This window comes from Amyelois transitella, chromosome 6 (genome assembly GCF_032362555.1).
Source record: "Amyelois transitella isolate CPQ chromosome 6, ilAmyTran1.1, whole genome shotgun sequence".
NCBI lineage: Eukaryota > Metazoa > Arthropoda > Insecta > Lepidoptera > Pyralidae > Amyelois > Amyelois transitella.
The window spans coordinates 4,381,115-4,404,211 of NC_083509.1; the positions used below are offsets into that span (position 1 = coordinate 4,381,115).

Below are 23,097 nucleotides of genomic sequence, written 5' to 3' on the forward strand. Positions count from 1 at the left end.
AAATTTATTTTAAAAAACGAAATGATATAACAGGTGTTATCATGATTTACTTGTGCAATTAACCATAACTATTTTAGAAATGAATTTTTTAATTTATAAGACACGTCAAAACTTTTTACCTTTATACCTTAACAAATGGACTTTATTTTATTTGACTCATCTTTGCGTGTTACTGATTGCATGCACCCTCCACAAATACATATCACGGCCCGGGATTCGATTTCCGATCATTTAACACTACGCTAATTTTTTTCTCGACGCCCCACCACTCCTACCCCGTGTGCAATTCTAATCCGGAATCAAGTAAGGCCGTCTCTTCTGTACAATATGGACTTTATAGCTCTGTGATATATTTCCTTGTATTTATTACTCCTAGAGACCAGAGGCGTCGCGCAGTCTCCTTCCGAGCTGTGGAACTTACATGGTCATAAATTCTATACGTTACATAGTAATTTGAACCTTATTTCAAATGCTCAGAATTCGGAATAAATGTAAATGTATTCTGTTGGGTGATTCCTCGTTCAGAAACGCAAAAATGGACGGATACAATCGTTACCCATAAATGGCTATTTGCATAATATCCTATCTTTGCGAGCACGCCTCTGCTGTATGCCCAAATTGGCCAATTTACTTCTTTAATCCTGACTAAATCCAAGATTAGTAAAAAGGCGTAGTGAATACGGTGAGCAATTGGAAGTGTTGTTGAATTCATTTGTTAAAGTTAGTTGAACGTAGGTACTTATCACGCCTAGCGGGACACAGTGTGCGTTTTCATTAAATTTTTGTGGCAATTTCTTTTTCTAAATAAAACAGTTATTTCCTTGACAATTTCTGTCTGTGATTTATTGCCAATATTTTACAGGCTATTTGTATATCATTTTCACATAGCAAGTCACACGAACCATTTCGCCATAAATTATATCGTATGGATAAAAAATTATCTACCTACATACAGTACAGTAACATAAATGAAATTTCTACTTCAGCTGTCCGAGACAACTTTATTTTAGCTTCAGGAACAGTATAATATAGTACCGTATTTTTAAACTCGCACTTTTTCTATAGAACTAAATAACAAAACCGTCACAGCGCTAAGCTTAGCCAAAGTCAAGTAGCCTTGGAGACTTTACCAGGGCCCTTCAGGCGCAACCCGCTCAATGTCCTATGGAACCCTCCCTTGGGAACACTTCTCACTACATCGCTAATTAACCATGAGTACTGCCTGAATATCTTTAATACTCAGGTGGTGGGGTTGACAACTCGCGGCTCTTGGGATTTAATGAACGTATCATATTGAACCATGTTTTAGTGTGTGCATCAATACTTAATCAAAAAATAAAATACCCTACTTCATGGTATTGGCGGTGGAAACCTGTTATGATTTCGTCACTACTTTTTGCCGGGTACCCTTATTATCCTACGTAGGTACTTTTATTTTCCTTTTATATGTGTGCAAATGAAGATTAGTTAAGTAGATGAAGCGTTATATGACGACATAAAATAAAACAAACAAATATACTTTCACGTCTATATTTAAATGTAAAGATCAATAATGCATTTAAATCAAGGCATCCTCTATTTTCAATATTTTTGTAACAGACAGTATTAATTCGGGAAGTATGTAAACGTACCCACTTTCATTAACATTCCTGCGCCAAATGGGTATTGTTTTGAGTGTTATCCAGAAATAGAATCGTAGTACGTCTTTTCTCGCCATTAGTGTTATCTCCCTCCAACGAAGGGGACGACCCATATTTTCTCACGTCTGCTCTCACATCTGGGTCCAATTAATCAGAATCGTAGAGGAAGTGATAAATAAAAGTGTTCGATAAATTCAGACAAACATTTGTCCAACTGTCGATAGTAAAACTTATCGTCGCTTTAAGTTTTAGTACGCAATAAGATTTTTTTAATGAATTCCAACATAATCATTCCAACTTATTTCTTATTAAAGCATAGCTTAAACTTGCCACTGAATCGTTTTCATGAAATAAGTTACGTAAGACGTCTTTGTACACAGGCGTTTCCTTAAAATTATTTTATGTAATAATTCCCATGTAGTTACCACATACTTACAAGTATTACCAAAACAACTGTTTATTTTCTAGGTGGGCCTAAGGAAACAAGGAAAATGTCTTCTTCCAATCAATTGGACGTTGCTGTCGGATTCGATTCAAAGGATAATATCTCGCTTAGGAAAAAGTAATTTTATAGGTAGGTACACGTAAGGCCTAGGAACACGTTACCCCTCAAACCAAAACATTATACAACACTACGGTCAGAATAATATTGGAAAGTCTATTTCATTGGCTCTAACCTAATCATTGCGATTTCTATGCTCTATTATATGTACACATGGCGATAATTTCTATTCAATTTTTTACTTTAATGACCCAGCAGAAACATTAATTGTTTGAATACAAGAAATAATAATTAAAATGTATCCCTATTTTACTTATCGTCCAGCCCTTTCCACATCACCATCTAAATTAATGCAAATTTGCGCCCAAAGTTTCAGATTTCATTGGCCTGTTTCAAAGGACGGACGGTCCCGACCAAATCAATTCTGCTCACTCAGGTGGAAAGTGTCGATAAGGAATTGAGACAACATTGACTCATTGTTTGGTCAACTGAGCGTCGAGACAGGAACAGATCCCGTAGATAGAACTTCGGGAAGCAATTTAGCGAAACTTGTAAAAGCGAGTTTGCGACAAAGCAGAGGTAAAGTATTGACTTTTATTAACTTCGTCTGCTATCCTTTTGCCGGAGCAGTATGCAAAAGTCGGGGCACGGAGTCGACGTGATTCCGTCACCTTTGACTTTTATTTACTTTACCTTTTTAAAGTAATGAACAAAACAAGAAAACCGTTTAGCAGTAAACCTTTGGTAGTTTTTTGTTAGCATTATGATCATGATGTTCTATGTTGATTTAAAAAAACTTGTCATTTTTTTTCAGCTAATATTTGAGATGTCAATTATTAATACTCTATGGTAAGTAAGACAGGCATCAACATGAACAAGGTTGGTACCACAGATATCGGACTAGGTATATTATATCGATTTCTATGTTTGATATACATAAATAGCAAAAGTAACTTTTTTTATCTAGTGAAGTATGAGGTATAATGACACCTACATGCAAACTAAATTTTACGTACCTACTAGTGTACGTCTGTACGTAGTGGGTATAGGCTACCAGCCCGCTAGCGAAAAACCGAACCTAAAAGTCTGATTTTTACAATGATGTTTACGTTTATTAATTCACTTCACAAAATCTCCTTGAGTTAAATGTAGACCTGACAGTATTTGCTACCAAACCGATCATGTTCACTGCAAATTTACGATTACATTTATTACGAGGATATTTTAAACTCCATCTTCACACCGGTTGTTGACCCTCCAAGTTCAGAGACTAAATAAATAGATAGGTAATTTTAGTTTCTTTGGAGTAACGGATGCCCTCATATGGCAAAACAAAGAGGCTAAGTCAAAGGGCGACTAACTTTCCGGTACATAAAGTTAGCAAGGGGGCGCTACGTCGATCCGGAGTAGTTATTGAGGAAAACGAGAATACGAAACAAAAATAATAAAATACTTGCCACAAGATTTTATTTATTTTGTACGAGATTCTCGCAAATCTGAAGAAAGATTTAGTACATAAAGTTTAGAATTCTTGTGCTCATTTGATTTTAAATTTAATAGAACGATAGCATTACTATTCAATATAATATACTCATGATAGTAAAAGTAAATATGTTATCCTTATTAGTGAAAGAATAAGGGCTCATGTAACTAATACGCTTGGCAGAACAACAGACCAGACAATCTACATCTTAGTATTACAACACCCCTATAGGTAGGTTTTGTCTGAATAGTGAAAATGTCTCCAAAGTTCCCAACTGTAAACAAACTACTTCTCAGTTACTCTTCCTCCGTTTGCTATCTTGAATAAATAATGGCAAAGCGTTAATCTCTTAACAAAACATTAGCTAGCGGCAAAAGAAGCGATGCTTAGTAGCGTTAGCGTTTGCAAGAGACGGCGAGACGCCCGACGGGAAAATAAAACACAGCGGAAAATGCAAACAGTCTCTAAATTCGCGAAACGCTGGTAGATAGACGCTAAATACTAATATTTGAAGTTTGCAAGCGCCGCACCTGGAGTCTTACCCAAGTTTTATTTCGGGGGAACCAACAGATCTCTTTGTTTTATTTTCCTCGGATTCTTTTCCAAATGCAGTTTACCCTAAATAAAAACGACTTAAAATTTTAGTTTTGTCTGTCTTTATTCACGAACTCCTCAACATTAGTACATAACATCTCCTTCTGCAATTAGAATTAGTCGCCAAGATTTTTGTATTATCTAATTTTCTTTTTATAACTATTTAAGGGCATTTGGAATACAGATATTGAAAAGAATTATCTAATCAGTCAGTTGATTGAACACATTGAACATAAGTATTTTGCATTTCCATTCCCATTCTCATATGATATCTGTAGTACCTATTTAATTTTAAACCATACTTATCTGCACAAATATTTAAGAATTTAATTTAAAGTAGGGTAGTTTCGAATAGCAAATGGTGTACTAAATCCTAAGCAAATGCTTAAAGGAATACAAATGATGAAAACGAATTTCTTTTCAAAGATGAAAGTCCAATTGCTCGCAGTCAGTTTGGAGGGTGTCAAAAGACTGTGTAGGACAATTTTGTCGAATCACGCTGTATAAATAGATAGCTTCCCCGCATTAAATAGAACTCCTGTTACAATGTTTGATTTATGACGAGTATTTTCTGGAGTAAAATATGACTTCGTTGAAATTATGGAGGCGGCAACTGCATAATGGGGGGCGTGATGTAAGCAAAATAATATGAATATATGCTTGATGATTTAATAATCCTCCGCATAGGTAAATATTAGGTATAATTTAGCATTTGTAAAGTTCAAAAAGTTTAATTTACATTACTTGAAGTTACTTTCCCAAAATCTCAGGGACGGGGCATACTATATTATAATCTTAAAATAAACCATGCATCCTTCTAAATAAGTAAAGTTAGTACAATTTCTTATAATTACAAGTCAATATTTTTTAAAATTTATTTTACCATATTTCAATAACAACATTTTCGAGATATATTACTGTATTCAATTTTGATACGGCTACTTTAAGCGTACATTTTAAACCGACCACCCTCGTCGTGTGATTTATGTAGCCCATAACCCAAACATTATCATAACCTACGATGCACAGCTGTCAGGGGGCCATTAGATAGTCCAGAGACAGTTCATGTCAGACGCTACGTGTTTAGGAACAGCAAGGAAGTCTAGACATATCTACTCAATGTGGATTAGTTTACATATCACTTTAGGCTAAGATTCTACCTAAAACATAAGCTGTATGAGCGATATATATGTATTTCAAATAAATTTTATGGGTACCTATATCTATGAACTTCGGGGCCTTGAAGCCGAATGGCGGAGGTGGCCATTACCCAAACATTACCATAACCTACTATGCACAGCTGTCAGACGGCCATTAGATAGCCCAGGTACAGTACATGTCAGATGCTGCATGTTTAGGAACGGTACCGGCTCTACACTATGTGCATTTAGGTATTTCGATTTTGAGAATGCTCGTGTACCTTAGACACGAAGCACAGTGACTAAGGGTACAACTGGGCATACTAAAAGAATGTCAATGAAAGTTGGTTATGTTATGAGAAAAAACGAGTGTAAGGCATAATATACTAATAATTACTTTCATCAGTAATTACTATTTCATTAGTAATTACCACTTCTGTTATCTTATTTATATTTATCCGATATCCGATTATATGTTACTCATATATTCATGTTCTTAATGTTACAAACCAGTATAGTTTGTAAGTGCTATACTACATCACCCCGAGCACCAGCTGTCGCCCCCACATCACCTGCGGCCATTAGATGCCCGGGGACAGAACTAAGTGGTGTCTGCATCATACAGGATCTATGTATTTGCTTATACCTATCAGTGATGTTTGGTTTATCTATCATCTTTTACACTCTGCATAAGAGAGGAAACTAATTGATTGACTGATTAACGGAGGACTCTCATCCCGAAATCTCCACTCTAAAAGCCATAGTAAGTAATTATGCTTTCTTTTTGGCAGATATTTGATTTGTATGTATGTACGTTAACTAATTTATTATTTTCCATTCACATGTTCGTCTATAAATAATCGGATGGCATTAACATTTTTTTTTGTAATTAATTTAAGGTTTTTAAATTTATGCTTTATGCGCTTGGTAACCCTACGTCGAAGACATTGCAACTTCTCATATTTGAAGTGTGCCGTGCAGCTTATTATTCTATTTACACGAAACTAAAGCGTCAAACTGCAGCGTAGTACCTACATGCACTTGCAGTTTATAAGCGAAGGAGGGTCTCCCGGAGACTGTTTTATGCTAATACGGCGCCGCTCAGCGTTGGTGCAGAGCAAGAATTTGTGAGATCGCAAATCTGGTACTTGGTGGAATGAAATACGTAAGTGAAATCTCAGCGCATATTTGATGAAAAAGCAGTTATACTTTATGAATATTTACTTCTTCATTTAGATCGAACAAAGCGAATAAATTATTTTAAAGGACTGCATCTAGCTTTGTATAAAAAAGGAGGTATAATATTTTTAACTGAAGGAAAGCGGTTTTTTTACCCATTCGTCGTTAGATTAGGTATATGCAAAGTACGGCTTCTATTCAGATAACCATTTTTAAAAACGTTCATCGTGGTCTTTAACAAATGAGCAGATTGCTATGTTGTATAATTAAGTATTCATCAAATAGCCTCAGATTTTGAGACTTCTAAGTATTATTCGTCAGTATACATTTTCGTTGTTATACCACTAACAAGAATCTGAACAAAGGAAAGTCCGTCTCCTTAAATCGCACTGAACCCTTTGTAACAAGAGATAGTTAAAAAATCAGCAAAAGGAAAATCCTAAGGTTTCGTCGGTTCAAGTGGCGGACCGCAATAAAACACCTGCCGTGCCCCGTCCCTGCCTCTTGTAAGGAAACCTCCAACAACTTCAACAAAGATCTATTTTCATTGGTAGAAGTTAAATGTGTAAATTATTACCAAAAAGTACTTACGAAGTACAGGAAAATTACTTCCTACCTATAGGTATGTAATTAAGCTGGAAAAAAGGCAGGAACGAGTACCAAACATGATCAAAATTATGACTTCTTTTTGATTATTAACTTCACCATAAAAGTTATTCTGAAGATTTCACCACGTGTGTACGCCAACTTACAAAACAAAGAAGCACGTTCGATTCAAGCCAATACACTTTTGTATTCTCGCTAACTTCATTAGTTATACTCGTATAAGTATAAGTATACCTCGTAAATTATATATCACCTAGACTTGGTATTGGTAGCCTTATATAATTTCACCATGAACAAACACATCATCAACTTAGTTATGCGTCTCTCCAATATAAATATGACCTTATTTATGACAGACCGTTTTATATTCTTTCCCCGATGAACTAGGAATAAGTACCTATTTACGGAAGGTTTTACACGAAGCAAATACTGTTTGACCTCCGTGACCATGTTCCTAAGGAAAACTAAACCAACTTGGCCCATGTTGCACTAGATGAAAGTGCTTACCCATTCGCATATGAATGATAGATAATATAAATTTAAGAAACTATGAATAAAATAGCAAATCTGTTATTGTGCCCGGCACGTTAAGTTGAACAAAATTCTACTCTATTGACGTTGCGCAGAAGATTTTTTTACATAAAAAAATTGTAATGGAATTGGGAAAATCCCGAAGTGTCAAATTCTAGGGTCTACTTATTTGCCGGGTGCCAAGTATAGCTGTGTGTAGTAACACAATCTTAGAACGTACATTGAGCTGTCAGATAGATGCATCAGCTCGTCTACTACAGGTTTAATTTAAGAGCTCTCTCACACGCGCGACTGTCTTGAAATCAGCGGTGCATCCAGCTTCCACTGTTCGCTTGCTCAGTATTTCTATGTAATCTACATCACGGTACATGTCGTGTATTTACCGACTGACAAATATAAATAAATAATATATACGGGACAAATTACCTATACAGATTGAGTTTGAGAGCCTCGAAGTAAGTTAGAGACTTCTGTTACGAGATACTAACTCATCAAAATTTTATAATAAATACTTAGATACGACTAAACATCCAAGACCCAGGCCAATCAGAAAAAGTTCTTTTCTCATCATGCCCTGGCCGATTCGAACCCTGGACCTCCGGTGTTACAGACAAGCGTACTACCGCTGCGCCACAGAAGCCGTCATTGATTAAATCAAATGATTTATAAATATAAAAGCCAACTGATGTTACTAGCAAATCGTTAGGAAGCGCATTGAACACTGTCAGATGCATCCGTCAACTCGTCTGCTCTAGGTTTAATTTAAGAGCTCTCTCACACGCGCGACTGCCGTGAAATTAGCGGTGCATCCTGCTTCCACTGTTTGCTTGCTATTATATGTTTAGGTATCTTTACATCACAGACTAGACTGTATGTAAGTAGCTATATTTTGCTAGGTTTCCAACCTTTTTGGATCCGGCAGAGAATATCAAATAGCAATTAGGATTTCCCGTGATTGGAGAAAATTTTGTGAGGATTACCCGAGCTCTGTGTTGTGTGTCACACCATCTCCTTCCCATGGTTGTCGTAAAAGGCGACTAAGGATGCTGATAAACTTGGGATTCTTATTTAAGGCGATGGTCTAGCAACCTGTCACTATTTGCTCTGTCTATCCCGCAAGGGATATAGAAGTGATTATATTGTATATGTTTATGTATGTATGTATGTGGATTGCCCGGTAATTTTTCAGCAATTGCTTATTAATTTGGTGTAGTTTCTAAGGTGGACCTTGACCGGATTTCGTCCTTTATTCGCATCCTACTACATCCACAGGAAGAGAGCCAGTGCTCGTAACCAATGTCGGGATCCAAACGGGACCTAATGGAAATATTTAGGACCAAATGTGCTCAAACGTGGGATGTAACCGGTGCCGAGCAAAAACGTTCATAATTTCCGGCAGAGTTACTAATTGTGTAGGTGCTTGAAGTGAAAACTGCGAAAAATTACCTTAATTGGTTGGATGTTGAGCTGCATGCAAGAATGAACATCATATTTCGTTCGTAATTTACAGGACTACAAATTTAGTGTGGTAAAGAGACCTTTACGTGTCTGTATCCATAAGTTGGTCTTAAATTTCGGTCTTTCATGCGTTGATTACTTAATTATTCGATGAATGTAAGTATATTCTGGTCTTTTTATATCAGTAATAACTAAAAAACAAAAGTGCCTGAGGATTAACTTATAAAATCTAGTTAATATGGATGAAATTTATGCACAAAAGCATTAGAATATTATGATGGATCAACTTTATAACAATAGAAGCAATCTCAGAGAGGCAACTTTGATCGACATAATAAAGGTTTGGTTAATGCAGTTTTTATACACCAACCTGATTAATAAAATCAGTCAAAATATACCCTAATTAACGTCAGAAATGTGCCAAAAGAACAATTCCGTCAATCACATACCATACAAAGCTGTGAATTGTCTTCGAATTCTTTAAAATAAAACAAGGCTCGTATTAAATGTTACTGCGGTAAACATGTTCTTTCAAAGCATCCAGATTTAGTTACTGTTCCACGAATATCCTTCTTCCTAGATTAATGAGTTACGGACGAAGAAACTATTAGTGGAGGTTCAAACGCGACCGCAAATAGTACGCGGTAACTATCCGTTAGGCCGAATATAAAATAGTTTCCGACTATTGTAAAGCCAATGAAGTTTGTTGTCCAAACTAAACAATGTTTGTGGCAAACAAGCTTGCTTCAAGTTCAAATAGCTTTCGTAAGAAGCGGTGTTCTAGATCACAAGGCTAAAGTACTTAAATGGTATTGACATTATCAGGGTAAAAACGAGTAAATTTTGTCTTTGTTTATGCAGTTCTCTTGACAGGTGTCCAGTCCACGTCTTCTACTAACCCAGCATATAAAGGGTGCATTTAGAGGAATGTTGTTATAAATTTTGTATTTTTTTAGTTGTCTTTTAAGAAATATTAATCATATTTTTCTCTAATAAGCCTTCTGTAATTGTGAATACCGAATTTCTAGTAAAGTTAATATTGTTTTTCTTGACGAGATATTTAATTATTATGTCAAAATTTTATCAATTCCCATTCATAGTTTACGGGTAAAACACAAAACATATTATTAATATTCCGCTTCTACATTACACAGCGTTATGTTTCTAAGAACTAAGTTAGTATCCCAGATTCGAGTAACTTTACCTACTTCCAATTTCTGGCAAGTGATTTTGTGTAGGCACGTAGCATTGACATCTAATTTATTGTAGGAGGGGAGACCGGCAGGGAGAGGACGATAGACAAACAGCATTACGACGACAACTACGTCATTCATTGCTACTGCATCTGTTGATTAAATTTTGGTACCATACGAGTACCGTATTCGAGTATTTGTGTTGTTGAGCAATCCTTCTTACAGAGTATCCTCGTTGCTTTTGCCATAGGTTATTTATTTAATTCACATGGAGATGGAAAATAAAACACCAACTAAGCAATAGTATTCATATAAGAAAGAAAAAAAAATTTGATCCGTTTCAGTTGGTTAGAGTGGAAATACTGTTGAGTAACCTGGATAGGGAGTGACAAAATAGGGATTTTGCATTTCATAAAATTTGTGACATCATAAGATGCGTTAATGTATGTATATTATGGTGATTTGTATGCCATATTTTAAAGAGTGAATTTAATAGAATTAGTTACATATTTTCAATAAATCTGATCTAGTCAAAAGCCATGAAAGATTCTTGATCTTTACTGCACATTGTATCCAGGATATATTTTTGAGCACACGAAAACAAAAAAAACATCTTATGAAACCTAGTATTTTACTAATTTTCATAAACCTTCTTTCAAACAGTATTTTGTTATTTCTATGACTTATAGCCGGTAGTCACGTAGATAGGTCTATATCCGCTGCAGCATATGTATATGCATCACGTTTGGCAACGTCATCCACGCTTTACATCGCCCTGTTTGAAATATCAAACAGGGCGAATTCAATCCTAGGTCCCTCTCTGATTTATTGCTCTTGTTTACCATACTAGGAACTGATATATAGTAGTATAGTATAGTAGTAATAAGGCGTAAATTCTTCATAACCACAACATTCTGCAAAATCATTTTGTCTTTCCATCTATAGCGATTAAAACCTAGTTAAAGATTAAAATACGTTTTTGCGCGAGTCGTACACATGTTTGTGAATCATCACCTTTTCATCGTTATGTATAAGACAATGCTATATTTAGCTTTTTTTTCGAAGGAATAACATATGGATGAAATTTGACAAAGATATTCTACATATTTGTTGAATTTAGGTATATATAGTTAAAAGTTTTCACTTTTCGGAATTTGGGTTTTATTCTAGGGCAGAAAATAACTCGATTCACAATTGTTGCACTACACAAGAATCTGAATAATTTGAATGAGCGAGCCTCATTCTAATCGCCTCTTACAAAAACAGGGCTATGGATCGGTCCTGTCTATCTAGTCCTAGGAATTCTAAGGTAACCTGGTCCAGGTAAAACCAATAAAGTTGCTCTGTAAATCTGGCCAGAACAAACATATACTAAGGTTGGTTCCACGACATCTGATATTATCTCACCTCAAAGAAAACCCGTATATTTCCTACTTGTCTGATGGGTGTGGTATGTGATCCACACGACACATTCAACACTAGGTTAGTGTTTTATGTGTTCCTGGATAAAACATATTGTTGGTTCGTCTACAGGTGGACGTTATCTGACCTTAGGGAGAAAGACCCTGGTACATACTTATCTGATCTTAGAAGATATTAGAGCCACAAGCCTTAGAACTGAAGACCCGATAGACTAGAAAAGGCTGTAAGAGAAAAGTATGTAAGCATATCCCAGGCCCCGAAGCATGGCGGCGGAGGGTGCAACTGAGAACACGATAAGATGAGAAAGAAAATTACAGTTTACGAAACCAACAGACGTAAAAACAAATTAGGCTACTCAATAAATTTGCCCCGATAGAGCTATACTGCGGTTGGTTCCGCGACATGTGGTATGTTATCTGACCTCAGGGAGAAAGCCCGTGGAACATACTCGTCTGACGGGTGCGGTGTGCCCCGCGAGTTCGACGCCGCATGTCGGTTTTGCTCACTCGTGCTCTATTAGTTCGAGTAACCTGATATGACTCGCCCTTCGTTTCACTTAATTAAAAGTTAAAGTTCTAAAGTTTATAGCGATAGCTCAGTTACTGATTCATTTAGGACGTCCAAATTTTAGCAGAAACCTGATTATCCTATTACGGTAGATGACTGTGTACAAAACTCAACCATTGGCAACTTTAAAGCTACATATTCTTCACGTAACATACTCATAATTTATCTTCTAACGAGAATAAAATAAAAATCTCTAAATTCTTCAAGTACCGATTTAACTTATCAAAAAATAAAAATCAGCATTTAGTGCCGGAGCGTTTAATTAGCATAAATTGCGGACGTGAGAAGAGTGCAAGCAATTCCATTAACATTTTTTAATGAAGAACATTTATAACGAGAAGCCTCGCAGCATCTTCAAGTAAGTTTTTCATAAAACACAGTGCTTAAGTAACTTAACGTCGTGATTCTTGTTGTGTCGATCCCTAAACATTAACTTGGATTAATAAACTTAAGAATGGTGTTTTAAAACAAAAATCATTAGAGCACCCTGGGCAATCATTAGACAGACTCTACATCGCAATCAAGAAAAACCTCAGCCCTTAACCAGAAGATATACTTAGATAAAAAGTTATAAATGTAGAATATTATAATGTAAAAATAGGGTAACTCACCATGGCACCAATTCCTTATTTTCTTCAAGAGCAGACGGCGTGGCCAGCGTGTCTGCGTCGCCCTCAGTCCTTCCTCCAGGATGTTCAGGGATCACCCTTTCGATAGTGGTCACTTCCTCAATATCGGAGTCAATACCCTGGGCGAAGTCCATGTAGAACGACTCGCGAGAGTCGCTGGACCCACGCCGCAGTTTCAGCGACAGGTCTGGAGAACTGTCATCCATCTTGCCCACTAATTTATCACTTTCGGTTTAAATCATCCTCTTCGAGTCATTTTGATCTATATCATTCACGCGTTATCCCATTGTTGAAAAAGTAGAAGCTCTAAGAAAAGAAAATGTTTGTTCGTGTCTTTAGTCGCATTCCTCGCCTTAAAAAGTTTAGAACTCGACTTAAAATTTAATCAATAACGTCTCCGAATCGCTTGTTATTTGTAGCTGTGGATATTATCGATGAATTTAAAATACAATGCCGTCCTTTATTCCAAGGAAGCAATTATAAACTCTTTATTCGATAGAACAAAAGTTGAGCGAACTTGTCAAAAGTACGAGTATTCTGTTCTGGCAGGAATATTGGAAACTACGAACAAAGTATTTTATTTGCCAAGACATTTCTTCCGAACATTAAACCGTTTTCGTGAATAATTATTCATGGTCACTTCCTGAATATCGGAATCTATACCCTTTGTCTATCTAGATATAATAGCGTCCACAGGAATTTAAAAAAAATCTCCCATAATGCACTTAGCCCACATAAGACATTCCAAAACTACACCATGCGTTACATAAGTTAATAATACAATATCAGTGTTGGCAATTACTGTGAGAGAAAAATGTAATACCTATTTCAAAACCTATAAATCTCAACAAGAAGGTAAGTATTATTATTTGCAACCTCGGTCACTTTCTGAATCTCATTTCATAAAGTAAGGGTAAGCGTAAGGGTTAATCGTGATATATTACGTAATGAGGCATGACTTTTATTATACAGAATTTTTTAAATTGTTAGGTATATTATAAGCTAGCCAGTGTTATTTGGTATCCACTGTCGACGAATGTAGTTATTAATTTGATCATCATACTCATAGTCACGTCACGCGTGTCGGACATACCAGTCAAAACAGATGTGGGCAACAAAAAGTGGCACTCCCGAACAATAGTGATTTATCTTGTCTCACAAAAAGCGCTTTGAAGTAAAAAGAACAATGACCCGTGAATCGTTCACTACAACCTTCCCTAAAATCGACACGCTTCCTGTAACGTTAATAACTAAATCTGTCTATATTTAGGTAGGTCTACTACAAATAGTCTATGTTCCTGAACGTTTAGTAGGTATTTTTATTTGATAGGTTCACGTACGTAGGATGTACTAGAAATAGTCTGAGAGCTAGCATCCGCAGCATATTCAGTTTCATGTCTGCCTCTATAAACATTAACGTAAAGTTTTATTACTAAAAATAAGTTTTATTACTATAAAAATAAAAAACTTACAAAGCTAATAATTCCAATGTGGAAGATTTTTAATAGAGTTCGGTTACTATATTGAAAAAACTGAAGAAAGGTTTTTTTTTATGTAGTAAATTCATTTATTAATTAATAATATTATGTTGACAAAATGTAATCATTACTATTTCTAAACTTTACTTATAATAATAAAACTACCTAATTAAAAAAGAAGTAAAATTTATAAACTACAAAAAAAAAAGGTTATTTCGTCATATCATTGTGTAATGAAATGAAACATTTTTTTCGGACGAAGTTGAAATTTGGGAGGCATGTGTATCTTTTGCCAGAAGAAGTGCAGTGTGAGTATTGTTATTTCTTGTTAACACGCGCACGTGTCACGTCTTTTCCCTTACGTGGTAGACAGAGTCAATAGACACAAGACTCGACGGCCGAAAAAAAAACTTTTTTAAAAACGTTTTACAATAAGTAAATGGTAATTAATAACCATATCTTCGCAGTATTAGCGTTCTAGTAGGAAATCCAAAATCGATAAAATTCTTTTCAATTATTCATTGTAAACTCTAGTGCCTTCACGACCTACTTATTTACATTTACAAATATTCTACTCAACAATTATGGATGAGGATGACCAAAACTAAATTTGCTAATCAGTTTGGACAAAGGTAACGCATAAATAAATCAAAGTTGGAATTAATCGTTTGTATGTCTATCGCGTACGCACGTGATTTTATATGGTAAGTCAAAGTAGCCGAAACCCGATTTTATGAATTAAATATAGAATTCTAAACAATGCACGATAATTGTTATCGTTACCAAAATTCTGGTCCTTCAACCCGGATATTCATTTCGGAACACCCTACTTCATAACATAGGTATTTTAATGACCTCAGAAAGGCTATACAAGTAAAGGTATATATAAGTATCTGCTACTCACTGAAACCTTCTTTATCAAGTTTAAATCTATTAACATACAAAACAAATCATGTAAGTAACTTAAGAACAACATTAATATTAATACCACATCCAGGAGCGATATTAATCGCTGCCGATCCCTCGGGAACAACAATAAAGCCCACGAACAAACATATTCATTTGCACACGACTGACAATCAGTATTCCTATGCCGGGCACGCTTCGCACCGGGCGAACGCGTATTGACACGGAATAATTCACGGAGTCACTCACACACGGATATATTTGTAGTGTAGTAGGATCATAACACGTGCGTAGAGGAACGCAGTGGGCGATAGAGGCGCCCTCGCGCGGCGAAGGTTGGCGCGCGATTGCCGCCAGAATGGGAACGCAGCGCCATGCGGGAAGGGAGGGGGATCCACCCTCAGACTAGGGACTCGTTCGGGCGACGGGATCAATCTGACTACCGAGGGCCATCCATACAATGCCATTGACATCGCATTCGTAGGAACGGAAGCTAAATAAAACACTGGTCAGTAATAATCTATGAAGTTTATAACATTGCTTTTGACCACGGATCCAAACAATACTTACTTAAAATTTAACATTCTCAATATCACAATACTTGCTAGTCTTTAATTAAATAAATTTACTAAAAACATAAAATAAGAAAGAAATAACTAACTTGTCCAATTAAGGACAAAAATAATTAAAAACTTTTGTATAAAAAACGTAAATACATGCATAGTCTCGTTACATTGTCAACATACACAAGACAACATTTGAAGATTGTCACGTCACACACAATATATGAAGAATTTATAATACGGATTATAGTAAAATCATATGATATTCAGTTACATGATGTTCAATATTAATAATTAGTTCTTAATAGATACCTACACGACCTTCTCCGTGTAATTAATAAAGATAAGTTATTAAGACATTAAAAAAAAAATCTCGTCCCATGATAAAAGCCTTTCACTTGATTGACAGATACAATCAACGCGGGAAGTAAAACTGTGTATTGTTTTCCTACAGGACCAGCATGGAAGCTTGAATCAGCTTATTCCCATAGTCGCCTTTTACGGGATTAAAGGGGAACTAATTGAGTGCTCCTAACTTAAATTTACTCATTGTTTTTCAGAGCTTCCTTCACCGGTTCCACAGTATAATCAAAAATACTCGCCCTGTTTAAGAAGAATAGAATGATTCATTGGGCTTTTCTTTTAATATAAAAATGAAAATCGAAGGTTTTCTTTTCAATTCACCTGTCGGCTTTCAATTTTGTCCCGTTTTCATCTTGTTTACAAACATTCAATGCTGGTTGATCAAAAACATCTAATAAATCCTGCAATTTTCTTTTGTCTTACTTTAAAATTGTTTTATCGCAGTATGTTATTTTAAACAATATTTTAAAATATTAGTACAGTCTGTAAAGAATAATACGAAAAAAGTACTGTGGTATAATTAAATTATGCATGGATTTTACATAAACTATGATAAATATATGGATGTATCAAGTTCTGTTTCTCCCGTCTGAAACAGAGATATATTTCTCCAGACAGTATTTTACAGCAATTATTATGCGATAGATTCTCATTATGACATGACCTTTTGTTTTCTATTTTTTTTTCAGACACAAATTATTACTTTTAATTGATATTAATAGTAAACAGAACTGATATGATGTATAATGTAAACCCTATCTAATTTGATAATAAGTATAAGATTATTTGGTGACAGTTTAAAACAAGTAATCATAGAGTAATAAGTAACACAAAGATTTGTTATCTTGTGAAAGAAAATTATGCTCTTTGGTCAAAATGTACTTATAGTTGATTGGATTTTAATGCTCAACTAGTTTCAGAATCTAATAAAAATGTGGTGTTTTATAAATGTTTACTAGAAAATTAATTACATACCTACTGGCATTGAATTCAAATAAAAAAATAAAATTAAAGAATATATTTTCACTTTTACCCACAACTTGACAGATTCTGTTATAACCAACTATTTAAAAACATTGTTACCAATAATCATTAACCAAACATTGCATTGTGGATACTTATTAATCTATAACAATACTGGAAAGTAAGGGCCGACATTACATTTTTTTTAAATTTTAGCCGACACAAGACTTCCACGCTAGGCCTCCGCAGGCCATCGACCCAATCAGGTAAACTGCTAAAGCGGCCACCAATACTATGACCACGTACATCTTGATGTTCTTCCAGAATAACGTCCTTTGCAGAGTCCTTGATGTCGTCCGATACGTTACAGACTGAAACAAAATAAAATAATTTGTTAATTTGCCAACTAAGTGTAGGATATAAAATAACTTATTGAGTCATGTGGTTCCCGGAACCGATAGAAAAAACAATTATAAATAGAGCAACAATTGAATGCCATATCAACACAGGCACAGCCCCAGTCGCTCTAGGATTTAGAGATTTGAAATTACGCATGAAGGTTCCTTATTTGGTCTATGGGTGCACTAATGGAGGGCTTCCCGAAATTACTCTGGGAAAGGAAATTAGCGGGAATTTTAAAATTTACGCGGGGTAAGCCGCAGGCATCTGTAATATAAAAAAGTAGCGTATGCTACTTCTGAAAGTTGTGTCTGCCTCTGTAATAAATATCATCAAAATAGTATATATAGCGCAGTAGTTTTTTGTGTGAAAACATTACAAACATACACACAAATGTTTCCTCCTTATAAATTAGTATAGAAAAAAAAACGGTTATCATTATTATTTGATGATTGCACCTTAAGACTTTCAACGTAAGGCGTTTTTCGGAATGATCATGCAGAAATAATTACAGGTTTATTTGATGATTGCAATTGTTTTTGACCTTGTCGCAATAATACATTAATGGAAGGAAAACATTTAACGAAATCAAGGGCGTTGTTTGTTATGGTTGGTGTGTTTGTTAACAATATAAAATCCACTTTTGAATGAGACAGATTAAAACACATACATATAATCGTGTCTATATCCCTTGCCAGGCAAACAGAGCCAACAGTCTTGAAAATACTTATACGCCACGTTCAGCTGTTTGGTTAATGATAGAATTGAGAAGTATGCAGAGATCGTGGAAAGATATAGTCTCTGCCTACGTGTGTAAGTATTAAGGCGTAATCTTATGTTTGTATGTATAGAATTGAAATTCAAATAGTCCATCGCCTAAAAGTAGAATCCCAAGTATATAAGCCTATCCCTTAACTTTGTCGCCTTTTATGACATCCATGGGAAAGAGATGGAGAACTACACGGCTGATTAAATCATAACGATTAAACATTTGATTTGTATGCCCTATATTAGTCAAGCCGTAAGTTTGTATACCCATGTTTTTTTAATGACGCTTCAATAGCCTATGCAAAATAATTTTATAAATACTTGTCATATCATAAAGTAAGAAGAGAAAAATGTAGAAGTGAAAAAAAAACATAATTGTGGCAAGTGGAAAAAGGCGTTTGTTTAGCTGACCCCAAGCCCTAAAACAGAATGATGAAGGGTGCAACTGGAAATGGGCAGAGATGAGAAAGAGAGTAAAGAAATAGGCGTTATGTATGTAGTATCTGTGTGTGTGTCATACTCATGATTCTTGTTTACTAAACAAATACTCTTGTGCTTATTGCAAAAATATATAATAATTTTTGTTTATGCATGTTGCGGATATACTCACACTGGTTTGCAAATTCTCAGCCTTATTCACTAGCAACTCCAACTTTTCACCACGCATGGCCATTGTGTCTGTAAGAAATTAACATTCCTCATAAATAATATATTATTACTAATCAAAAAATTTTTTAGATATCAAAATATTGGGTTACAATATGTTCAACCTGAAATTACATAATAGTCAATTGGTTCACTGATTGGTTTACCAAAGAAACAATGCAGTGAATAGAAAAAAACAATATTATACTTGACTACCTATATTGAAATTTTCTTATAGTTAAAATATGTTGAACATTTAAAAAATACCAATCTTCATTATTTGATAATCTAATATTTAATTATTAATCGCCATTTGTTTATTAGAGTACCTACTAATGGAAAATATTTTTAGGTCGTATCAGTTCATTATTAATTATAATTACAGCAAGGATTCATTAGGTAATTTCACATCACTGATAATGTTATGTAATTAGTATGCATAGCTCTAAACAATTGTATTTTAGTAAACCGAATGTAACATTTTGTAGGTACCAAAGAAGGATATTTTTAAACTATAAAGTACACATTTACATAAGGTATTTTTCTATTACAAAGGTATAGATTTTTCATTACATGTACTAATAGCATTATAGTTTATTTGAGTCCCCAATAAATAAAACTTTCAATGTTCCAGCTTGTTCAATGAAGTAATATTTTTTAAAGGAGAAGTGACTAACATGATGAAATTTTGATGGTTAAAATGCTATCATCATTAGTAAAAATGCATGATCAGAAGCTAGAAGTTATGTAATCGATACCTATAATAATATCTAGTAATACATAAATGAAATGGTAACTAAAAAATGTCTGTACTTGAAAAATATTGGAAATAAATTTAATATTTCCATTATTTCAAGTACTATTTATTTTTATTTTTAGAAGACCAGCAGAAGTCAAAAATGTGATATAGAATTTCTGTTAGTTGGTTTGGGTTATATACATATAATGGGTTATAAACAGCTTAGTTCAGTCTTTGAGAGACCCATGACTCTGTCTTCCAGATTAGCAATAGGGATATATGTATGGATATTAAATGTATGTGTATATGTTACATTATAAAGAATTTACAAATGAATGTAACATCTACAACATAGAAAGGAAATCTCACTGTTTTAAATGGTCAATAACACATATCAAGGTATCTAGTACAGTACAATGCATACAAACAATAAAGATAAGGTTATTTTAATTGATAAACATATTTACACTATATAAATCATTTATCAATACCAGAAAAACATGCAATGAGTCACTTCATACTCTAACATGGATTTACATAGACTTTGAATAAAAGTAAGTAAAATTCCTTGCCTAAGTTTATTTTGGCAATAAACTTAAAAACTTGGATTTTCATTTGGTTTACATGAAAATACAGTGACTCATACAAAGTTTGAGCTAAGCTACAAGTAGTGTCCGACCGAAGGTCTATTTTTGGCCGAAGCCGAAGCCGGAGCCGATTAATCGGCTATCGCCACAACCTTCGGCCGAAGCCGAAGCCGAAGCCGAAGGTTTATATTCTCTCAGCACTCAGTAATTAATTTTGTTCAATATTGTCTACAAGCTACAATTAATATTAAAATCATTTCAAAACCTCAATATTAAAGGTTTATATATTGACTGTCTCATATAGAAGTTGATGATATACCATTGAGGTTTAGAGATAAACTAGCTGTTGCCCGCGACTTCGTCCGCGTAAATTTCGAGTTGAATTTTAATCATACAGTCAGATACAGACAGACAAAAAATGTAAAAAAAAAATTCTCTATCCGTTTCAGTCAAAATATTAAATGTACAGAAAAAATATTTTTACCGTTTTATTATATGTAGTATTTTGATTTTCAGTTTTTTTACATAAAATACTCAAACAATACAAAAAAAATATATTTTTAATAATAAAAAATATCTTGTAATTGTTGGGATTCGAACTTGGACCGCCAACTTCACAGTCTCACGGGCTAACCACTGGACCATCGAAGCTGTTGCGTTGGTGTCGAAATTAAAGTAGACTACATACATATGGTCACGTCTTTATCCCTTGCGGGGTAGACAGAGCCAACAGACTTGAAAAGACTGAATGGCCACGTTCAGCTATTTGACTTAATGATAGAATTGAGATTCAAAAAGTGATAGGTTGCTCGCCCATCGCCTAAAAAAGAATCCCAAGTTTGTAAGCCCATCCCTTAGTCGCCTTTCACTTATATTTATATGTTATAGGTATAATGCCGTCGTATAATGATAAATGACTTTGAATTTTTAATTTCGTAACTTATTTGCCGGCATACTGATGCCTTGAGTTCATTCAAATGTCGATAACTTTTTTTTTTTGTGAACCGATTTTGATGAAACAAACGAAAAGAAAAAATGAAAGTTTGAACTAAATCGGTTTATTACTTTCGGAGATAATCGTGATCATACATACAGACAGACAGACAAGAAATTAAAAAAAATATTTTTGCTTTCTATTATTCATTCTAAGTGTCCCTCTATCCATTTCAGTCGAAAATACTAAATGTACAGACAAAATATTTTACTGTTTTATTATATGTATAGATAAAAGTTTGTGATTTACCTACTGGTAAAAATAATGATTTGATTTCTTACAAAAACACTCTTTAAATACACGTACGGACTTGTTTTGATGCATGCAATCAGCAATGCGATATTTTGACAGTGACTCCCCGCCGCCTCATGACTTTCGTAACAGTTCGTTCAATCTCGACGGTCGCTCGGACCTTCGGCGAAACCTTCGGCTTCGGCCGGATTTTGGGCCGAAGCCGAATGTTTCGCCGAAGGTGGATTTTTTGGCCGAAGGTGGCCGAAGCCGAAGCCGAAGCTTCGGTCGGACACTAGCTACAAGTAAAATACTAATTATACTTATACCAAGACATAGATGTAGAAAAAAGGTGAACATAGATTGGCTTAAAAAAGTGAAATATCATAATGGTTTTGTGTGTGATACAGAAAACTTGCATTCGTAAAATAATCTATAATGCATCTCTATGATATGATAGCTGTTGACTGGCCCACTGGTGATAGTGCAGCTATATATTTTAAATGTCAGAAAGCATACAAAGATGATAGAGTGCAGCTATATTTTGAAATACCTATTAGTATTTACACTTCAACAATGTTGTAAGGTAAATTAAATTATTTGTTGTCCATAGGACACTTACCAATATTCTTAACCATAATATCTTTCAATTCATCTAGTTCTCCATGAACTTTTGATATAGCGTCGAGGTCCCTTGACTCACTGTAGTGTTTCATCTCAGTTGCAAGGACTCGTGCAAACTCACTATTCATTGCATAGGGAATAGCAGTTTGGGCTGTATCTCCAAATGTTGTAGTAAACCTCCTTTTAATCTCATTGAGAAAGAGGAATGCTCTAGAACGTTGAAATTTCTGCAAAAAAGAAACATTATTTTCTATATGTAGCACATACAATTACTCATAGAAATATCTCTACATTTTATTTAATACTTACATCATCTGTAATACAAAAATACACCAATTTATTTTCTGAAATGTAGTGAAATAGGTAATTCCCGTGGGAATACGTCAACTTATCATCATGGGGCGGAATCTTCGAAAGTATTTGTTCAGTAACTTCTGTGAAATTTCCCGCACAGCTCGCATATTTAGCCAAAACCACAGTACCGCGCGCTACAACACTGAATAGTAACGGCATATTGGAAATCACTAATCTAACTACACAAAGATTAAAATGAGGCTATCGACACAAAGGCGTTAAGTACGCCGTAATTCACACTCGACACTGAACGTATTTTGTAAACCCCGTATCCGTGGTATCGCAGAGAGAGAAAACTAATTAATACTTTATTAATCTAAGTAGGTATCCAATTAATTTTAAAACAAGTGTTTACAGCTTGGACGAAGTAAGTTTACAGTGTCTTTTAAGAGACGGTAGGTACTAAAAAATATAGATAAATTTTAATTCACGAAATATGTACGAGAACAGAGAACGTACAGAAAACGAACAACAATGTAAGTAATCTCATGTCAAAGTCAATTAGTGTTAACAATTCTTACACATTCTTCCCCAAATAAA

General features: G+C 34.7%; 2 protein-coding genes across 2 annotated transcripts in view; both read right to left on the minus strand.

Moving 5' to 3' along the window:
• The window catches only part of LOC106131190 (proton channel OtopLc), a 50,168-nt gene extending 37,019 nt beyond the window's left edge, over positions 1–13,149 (minus strand). Inside the window, exon 1 of the mRNA XM_013330199.2 lies at positions 12,926–13,149. Within this exon, the coding sequence (XP_013185653.2) occupies positions 12,926–13,149 (224 nt within the window). The remainder of the gene's footprint in view (positions 1–12,925) is intronic.
• Positions 13,150–15,836: 2,687 nt separating this feature from the next.
• LOC106131383 (vesicle-associated membrane protein 7) lies at positions 15,837–23,042 on the minus strand. Its single transcript, XM_013330482.2, has 4 exons — positions 22,513–23,042; positions 22,202–22,430; positions 18,994–19,061; positions 15,837–17,587 (listed from the first exon to the last, which is right to left on the minus strand). The coding sequence occupies exons 1-4, from the start codon at positions 22,714–22,716 to the stop codon at positions 17,429–17,431; spliced, it is 660 nt and encodes a 219-aa protein (XP_013185936.1). The 5' UTR covers positions 22,717–23,042; the 3' UTR covers positions 15,837–17,428.
• Positions 23,043–23,097: the final 55 nt, after the last annotated feature.